Genomic DNA, 8,363 nt, shown 5'->3' with positions numbered 1-8,363 from the left:
CCCCAAAAAAAAAAAAAAAAAAAAAAATAGAGTGTATTAGGAATGGAGACCTTGGATTTAAAACACAAGGTTCTGCATCTCTCACTCATTCCTGATCGAAATGCTAAGTATCTAAGTTACATCACCCTCTTTCATTGCATCACGTATATGAAAGCCTAAATTTATCTTAAGGAAATAATGATGGATAGATGTATAGTAAAGATGTTCACTGAAGGACTGTTAAATAAATGTTAGCTATTAATTTTTTTTTTTTTTTCTCCCGTTGTGGAGCACAGGCTCCGGACGCGCAGGCTCAGTGGCCATGGCTCACGGGCCCAGCCGCTCCGCGGCATGTGGGATCTTCCCGGACCGGGGCACGAACCAGTGTCCCCTGCATCGGCAGGCGGACTCCCAACCACTGTGCCACCAGGGAAGCCCAGCTATTAATTTTTATAAAGCATTCTAACAACAGAGTATTGGACAGCCATTAAAATGAGAGGTTGGCAAACTTTTTCCGTAAAAAACCAGGTGGTAAATATTTGAGGTTTTGCAGACTATATAGTAGAGACTCATCCTCCTCACAACTACTCAATTCTGATATTGTAGTGGCAAAAGCAGCCACAGATCATATATAAACAAATGGGTATGGCTGTATTACAATAACTTTATTTACAAAAATAGGCTATAAGCCTATTTGCCAATCTGTTAGAGAAAATTTCATGACATAACAAATGTACATTATTTCAAATATGAAAAGGTTATAAAACCAAGTACACCAAGAGCCAATTTTTATAAATAAATATACACAGAGCATACACATACAAACACAGAAGAAAGAACAGAGTGATACACACCAAACTGATAATAGTGTTTATCATTAGCTGGTAGGAGTATAGGTAATTCTTACTCTCTTCTTTATGTTTTTCTATCTTTCCACATATTCTTCAACAAACATGAACTATTTTGTCATCAGATCTTCTTTTTTTAACTTAAAAGATCAGAGAAGGGGAAAAAAAGATCCTGAAAGCCCTAGATGTTTTAAGTGAAAAAAATAATAAGAGTATAGAAGGGAGGGTAGGAAAGATTCCATATTATATACATGAATCCATGTGCAAAGAATACCTCTGAAAGGATTATATAAGAAACTCCTAACATGGCTGCCTCTGAGAGGTAGCCTAGGAGACTGAGGATGACAGGTGTGAGGGAGTCTTACTATACCATCTTTTGTCTTCAGTTTTTTGTACTATGTGCATTAATTTTTTTAATGTAATAAAATTAGCATGTTATTTTAAAAGTAAGAAAGGAGAAGCTGACTCCCCATCTCTTGATCAGTGACTCACACAAAAGCAGAAGTGGCACTGGGGCTCATCTGGACTGGCAAGACATCAGCATAGGTCTCATCCAGAGAGAGCAGAACATTGGCAGCTTGCTGGCCTGACTCGGCAACAGCAAGCAGCCGAGGAAGGTCCCTATAGGCATCTGGACCAGCCAAAATATCCACCGTTTTCTCTCTTTTGAGGATCTCCTCCTTCAATCTCTCAGCCATGCAGCCTGGGAGGGAAAAGAAATAAGCTAAGACCTGTTCCCAAATTCATCTCGTCTCACTTCCTTTTAGTACACATTCTCTCCAGCTGGATCAGAGACCAGGTCACAGAAACTTCTCTAAGAGTTTAGCATCATCCCTCAAATTTGCCCAACACTTCTATACCTCTGGAACCTGCATATTCCTATATGAGAAAACCACAAGAAAAGAGCTCTATAGCAATTCAATTAAATGCCTGGAAAAAATGAAACCACCATCCAAAAACCTTTCTAGACATGAACCACCTCTTTTTTCAATTAAAAATTACTTGGTGCTACAAATAAAAACTATCTTGGGTAAGGAACTTATTTATTAAAATAAAACTTATTTATATACATCTGCACGTACACACTTTATCCCTCTTGTTGCCCATAATACTTATTAAAACCTATAAGAAATGAGTTATCCATCTACGCTGGTATCTTCCATAATCAAGAATACCACTATTAGTAAAACTATACAATTTAAAAACCCATTTTATTAAAAAAAAAAAAAAAACCTTTAAAAACACTGGTTTAAGAACTATTCTTGGCTGTACAACCGTGTATAGCAGCATCATTCACAATAGCCAAAAAGTGGAAGCAATCCGAGCGTCCATAAACAGATGTGATATATACATACAATGGAATATTATTCAGCCTTAAAAAGGAAGGAAATTGTGACACAAGCTACAGCCTGGATGAACCTTGAGGGTATTACGCTAAGTGAAAAAAGCCAGTCACCAAAATGTTGTATGATTCCATTTATATGAAGTACCCAGAGCAGTAAAATTCACAGAGGCAGAGAGTAGAATGGTGGTTGCCAGGGACTGAAGTGAGGGAGGAATGGGGAGTCATTACTTAATTGGTGTGGAGTTTCAGTTTGGGAAGATGAAAAAGTTCCTGAAATGGACGGAGGTGATGGCTGCACAACAATGTGAATGTACTTAATACCACTGAACTGTACATCTAAAAGGGGTCCAAATGGTAAACTTTATGTTACATATACTTTACCACAATTAAAAGAAAAAAACTATTTGGGGGATTTCTGACATTCCTAACAGATATATACCCAGGGGCTTCTATAATGAAGGAACTGGAATGGAACAAAACATTCTAGCTAATCTTTCCATCCTCCTGCATCACTTAGTACATTAATCTGTGTAATAAAGGATATGCTCCAACCTGTGTTTCAACCCATCATCAAGAAGAATTAATTTAACTACTCCACAATGGACACAGTCTATTTTAAGGTTAAGTACATTGACTAAATTCTGGGACCATGAGGGTACAGAGTATTTATTTTTGAAATATTCCTCCCAGCTATCTATACCAGAGCTGTCCAATAGAACTTTCTAAGACAATGGTAATGTGCTGTATCTACACTGTTCAAACTGGTAGCACTAGTCAAGTGTGGCTACTGAGCAGTCAATATGTGGCTAGTGAGACTGAAGAAGTGAATTTTTAATATTATTTAAGTGTAATTAAATTTAAATGACCACATGTGACTAGTGGCTATTATACTCGTCAGTGAATAATTAGATCTTCACTTGGGCATGCTTCAGGAGTCAAGATAAAAGGTGCCTACGTGGTAAATTCAAGCTGCCCCTTCAGACTCCAAACTCTCTCCTATCCACTACTCTGTGCCACAATGAGCCCCATCAGACTAGTAAGGACAGATCACTTTGAGTACAGTACCTATTACTTTAAGGCACTAAGAAAAGCCCTCTTATGAGCTTTATCTCATTTAATCCTACAGCCTCTGACATTAAGTATAAGAGTTGAACGGCATGTATAAGATTGTATAAGATTTCTTCACCACTGGGAATCCAGCCTCTAAGGGAAATCCTAGCATATAAAGCTACATGGAGCCCAAGTCTCACAAAACTCACAAAATCTGCAAATTACCAGATACCTAGAATCCCAATCCTCAGAGGCACTCGGGAGCGGAGCCGTTTTGACTTCAAGGATTTGAGCTGATGTAAACGATTCCAGATGGTCTGTTCAGCCTTCTCCCTGCAGAGGTCAAAAAAGGTAGACCTGAACCTGAAAATAAACTACAAAGCAATCTAAAAGAGCAAGACAATGGGAAGAATGGGAGTTCCCTGGCAGTACAATGGTTAGGACTCCACGCTTTCACTGCAAAGACACAGGTTCAATCCCTGGTTGGGGAACTAAGATCCTGAAAGCCATGCAGTGTGGCCAAAACTATTCCTAGAATGATGCCCTCCCTGCACATCTCCAAATCCTGACAGGCCTTTAAGCCAAAATCAAAAACAATCTACTCCACAAAGCCCTCCCCAACTCTCCTCTGTTGGAGAGTTTATTCTCCTGTCACTTTAACTATTCTATTCCCTGTACTCAGCAATTTCTTTTTACTGTTTGATTTTTTTACCTAGTGCTTTCTGCCAGATGTTAGAGCTATTTGTGTATGTGTCTTAGTTCCCATATCAGACCAGACTCCTTAAAGTCAGGCTCCATGGAGGAAGGGTTCATTTCGGAATCTCTCCAAGAACCTAGTCCAATGTCTTGCAGCAAAGACCCTCAGAACAAAACTGTTGGATTAATTAATTGATAGTATAGCCAGCTGAGGAAACATAACATCAACATGCCTTGTACACAGAAACAAAGTAATAAACAGGGTATGTTCACTTCTGATGGATGCCACCCATCTCTGTTCAGAAGAACTCTGTCCCTGACCACTGACGGTACCTAGCCCTTATGATGTGAGGTACATCATAAACATGTGCCATTGGCTGCAAGAAAAACCCAAGGAAAAGTTGGGCAACTCAGCACACTCTCAGTTTCCTCATCAATAAAATGAGTTTGATAACAGCACCTACCTCATAGGGTTGTTGTGAGAATTAGTTAGTGCACGTATAGTGCTCAGTACAAGATCTGACATTCTACCATTACTATCTCCACTGGTGTAAAACTGCAAATCCACTGGCTCATCTCCATAGGTAGGGCCAGCCTGGCACCGTTGGCTCTGGCATTATTATATAACATATATTCACTCTCTAGGTAAAGAACAAATTCCCACCTGATAGAACATGTGACAAGGAGGACCACATCAGCCTGAGTGGAGAGCAAGGAAAAAAAAGAAAATTATGATCTTTGAAATTAACCTTTTAGAATCACTGCCCACAGCCCTTTTTTTTTTTTCAGATTGTGGTGAAACACACATAACATAAAATTTACCATTTTAACCATTTTTAAGTGTACAGTTCAGTAGCATTATGTGCATTCACACTGCTGTGAAGCTATGACCACCATCAACCTCCACAACTATTTCAACTTCCCCAACTAAAACCTGTACCCATTAAACACTAACTCCCCATTCCCCTCCTCCTCACGGCCCATTTTTAACCTAGTTCCTTGCCTGAAGGTGAGCACTACCTTAAAAGTTTCAAAAATAACTGCAACAAAAGTACATCTCGGTCCCACACTACACTTTCCTCAAGGGAACTCACTCTCACTAGGCCACAGCCTGCTCATGAAACTCCACCCAAGAACTGGCACACATGCAGAATCTCACCCAGGAAACAAGGGGAGGCAGGAAATGTGTGTACCTCCTGAAGGTTACTGGTCCGGAGGTAGCCACTCTTCTGTAAGATGGACCAGGCTATCTCTGTGTCATTCACATTCATCTGGCAGCCATAGGTCTCAAGGTAGACTGCAATGAGAGGGCAATTCCACTGTAGGCAGATGAAAAGGGACCACATGTCTCAAAAGGGCTCCTCCCCAAATGCCCCAGAAACACCTGAGGCAACTGGTTAGCCGCTAAGTCCCCTGTTGCCTCAATTCTAAGGCATCATTAATTGCCAGGTGTACCCCCAAATTAATGACAGCCTTTCAAAACAAAAGAAATACTACATTATATACACACACCAATTACAAGCCGTATCATTTAAAAATGGAGAAAACATGCACCTGAGAATCAGGAAATATGGTTATAAAAACAATTAGAAAAGGGAGAACTAGTTGACAATAATTATCAACCTGGGGGGAAATAAATTTAAATCCATGTTAGGGCTTCCCTGGTGGCGCAGTGGTTAAGAATCCGCCTGCCAATGCAGGGGACACGGGTTTGAGCCCTGGTCTGGGAAGATCCTACATGCTGCAGAGCAACTAAGCCCATGAGCCACAACTACTGAGCCTGTGCTCTAGAGCCCACGAGCCACAACTACTGAGCCTGTGCTCTAGAGCCCACGAGCCACAACTACTGAGCCTATGCTCTAGAGCTTGCGAACCACAACTACTGAAGCCCGTGTGCCTAGAGCCCATGCTCCGCAACAAGAGGAGCCACTGTAATGAGAAGCCCATGCATAGCAATGAAGACCCAACGCAGCCAAAAATAATAAATAAATAAAACAAATAAATTTATTTTTAAAAAATCCATGTTACACTCCTCCTTCTCAAAATGAGGTTCTCCGGACTCTGGAGGGAGCAGCAGTGGCCAGAGGGTACATAAAGCCACAAAATAAAAATAAGGCAACTTCCTACAGTAACTTCAAACGTCTTAAGTGAAAGCAAGCATGGCTAACATGACATAAAACACATTTGCACAAAGTTATAAGAACCTCAATTTCACACCGTAGCAAGACCCTTCAAACTAAATTCCTATTTCAACCCCTGTGCCCACCGACGCACTTTAATCTACAAACCCAAATAAGTTCTAAATGGAGTTAAAAGTTGAAGGATAATCACATGAAAACCAATAAAAAAGATCAGTAATTTTTTAAAAAAAGAAACAATCAGGATTTTTTTTTAAACCTTCCTTGGCTTACTTCCCTTGTATAAAAAAAGAAAACACCAAACTTATGTCAGGGAGACACTGAAGGGAACAACAAATTTTAAAGGACTACAAAATACTGAGCAGAAGTCACAAGGTATACAGACTCCTTGATTTACCAATTCAACTCCTAGAAATTTATTCCAGAATAAAATTTTTAAAGAAGCTATCTATATATGCATGTATCTGTATACATATATATGAGGCACTTTTTATAGTGTTATTTATAATATAAAAATTTTTGAAACAACCTAATGTCCCAACAACTGGAAAACATCATGGTACAGCATGTGATATTTTGCACCAATGTTTTTAAATTTAATTATTAAGACTAGTATTTGGAAGAATATTAAATGAAAATAGCACATTACAAATAATTTGCACCATATGACTGCAACCAAATCATTAAGAATTATAAAGAGAAATTTTTTTTTGAAACAGTGCAAAAGGGGAGAGGTCTGGTTGTCTCTTAATGTAAATTTTTTTTTTTTTTTTTTTTTTGGCTGTATTGGGTCTTCATTGTTGTGTGCGGGCTTCCTCTAGCTGCGGTGAGCGGGGGCTACTCTTCGTTGTGGTGTGCGGGCTTCTCATTGTCGTGGCTTCTCTTGTTGTGGAGCACGGGCTCTAGGCACGCGGGCTTCAGTAGCTGTGGCATGCAGGCTCAGTAGTTGTGGCTCGTGGGCTCTAGAGCGCAGGCTCAGTAGTAGTGGCGCATGGGCTTAGTTGCTCCACGGCATGTGGGATCTTCCCAGGCCAGGGCTCAAACCCGTGTCCCTTGCATTGGCAGGCGGGTGCTTAACCACTGTGCCACCAGGGAAGCCCTCAAACATTTTTTTAAGGCATTTTAAGTGAGTGCATTATGTTTCTCAGAAAACCTCTGCCTAAGCATAATGATTTTCTACAGCACCAATTATGAAACCTACCTTATAACTTAGGATGATCTAAAAATCAGAATAGAGATCATAAGGGTTTCCAAAGGTAACCAAAAAGAGGACTACCCAGGACTTCTACCCACAAGTTGTGTGTACCAAAACTATAAGTTCCTTTATATTATTGTTACTTGGTAGAGTCTGACGATTCCATAACTTAGCAGCCTTCCCACTCTGTTAACCCTCCAAAGCCAGGTCTGTAATAAAAGACCTGTTAAGAATCAGACTATTGGACGTCCCTGGTGGCGCCGTGGTTAAGAATCTGCCTGCCAACCCAGGGGACATGGGTTTGAGCTCTGGTCCAGGAAGATCCCACATGCCACGGAGCAACTAAGCCCATGCGTCACAACTACTGAAGCCTGCGTGCCCTGGAGCCCTCACGCTGCAACTACTGAGCCCACGTACCACAACTACTGAAGCCCGTGTGCTGCAACTACTGAAGTCCGCATGCCTAGAGCCCATGCTCTGCAACAAAGAGAAGCCGCTGCAATCAGAAGCCCGCACCCCGCAGTCAAGAGTAGCCCAGAAAGCCCGCGTGCAGAAATGAAGACCCAACGTAGCCAAAGAAAGAAAGAAAGAAAGAATCAGACTACGGATACTGGAAAGGAGTAAAGCAGGAAGTCCAAAGAGAAGTAAAGTAAAACCAACCTTTTCTCTGCCTTCCTAAAAGATTTTCCACTGTGAGATATGGGGGTGGGTCCTCCACATCTGGAGTAGATGGTTTCTCTTGAGGAACTGAAGCACTTCTTAAAAAATGCTGAAAAGTCGGTCCAGTGGCCAGCCTGGAGCTGAAATCCTTCCAAACTCCATCCTCCTGCCGCCTCTCTGGACTGGGACCTGCAGAGCTGCGGACACCACTGTGTGCCCTGCAGGTCCTAAGCAGCAGCCAGGACACAGATGTCAAGGGCCCCCACCTCAGACATCTCTGCGCTTGGAGGACACACTGTAAAGGATGCATGGCACTAAAACAGCCCAAAGACTGCAAGAGAATGACAGACATCACCAACATTTATTGAACACTATATACAGGGCACTGCTCTAAGCACTTCCAAGTGTATTAATACATTTAATCCTTACAAAAACCCAAGAAGGTACTCTTA

At 41.1% G+C, this 8,363-nt stretch overlaps 1 protein-coding gene across 1 annotated transcript in view; it reads right to left on the bottom strand.

Moving 5' to 3' along the window:
- Positions 1–8,087, bottom strand: part of CDK5RAP1 (CDK5RAP1 mitochondrial tRNA methylthiotransferase) — a 41,749-nt gene extending 33,662 nt beyond the window's left edge. The window contains 6 exon segments of the mRNA XM_007472329.1: positions 1,320–1,530; positions 3,455–3,555; positions 4,583–4,617; positions 5,112–5,215; positions 7,912–8,026; positions 8,029–8,087. Of these exon segments, the coding sequence (XP_007472391.1) occupies positions 1,320–1,530; positions 3,455–3,555; positions 4,583–4,617; positions 5,112–5,215; positions 7,912–8,026; positions 8,029–8,073 (611 nt within the window). The 5' untranslated portion in view covers positions 8,074–8,087.
- Between the last annotated feature and the right edge of the window lie 276 nt (positions 8,088–8,363).

The sequence above is a fragment of the Lipotes vexillifer genome, unplaced genomic scaffold (genome assembly GCF_000442215.2).
Source record: "Lipotes vexillifer unplaced genomic scaffold, Lipotes_vexillifer_v1.1 scaffold75, whole genome shotgun sequence".
Taxonomy (NCBI): domain Eukaryota; kingdom Metazoa; phylum Chordata; class Mammalia; order Artiodactyla; family Lipotidae; genus Lipotes; species Lipotes vexillifer.
This window is presented reverse-complemented; position numbering and strand designations above follow the sequence as displayed.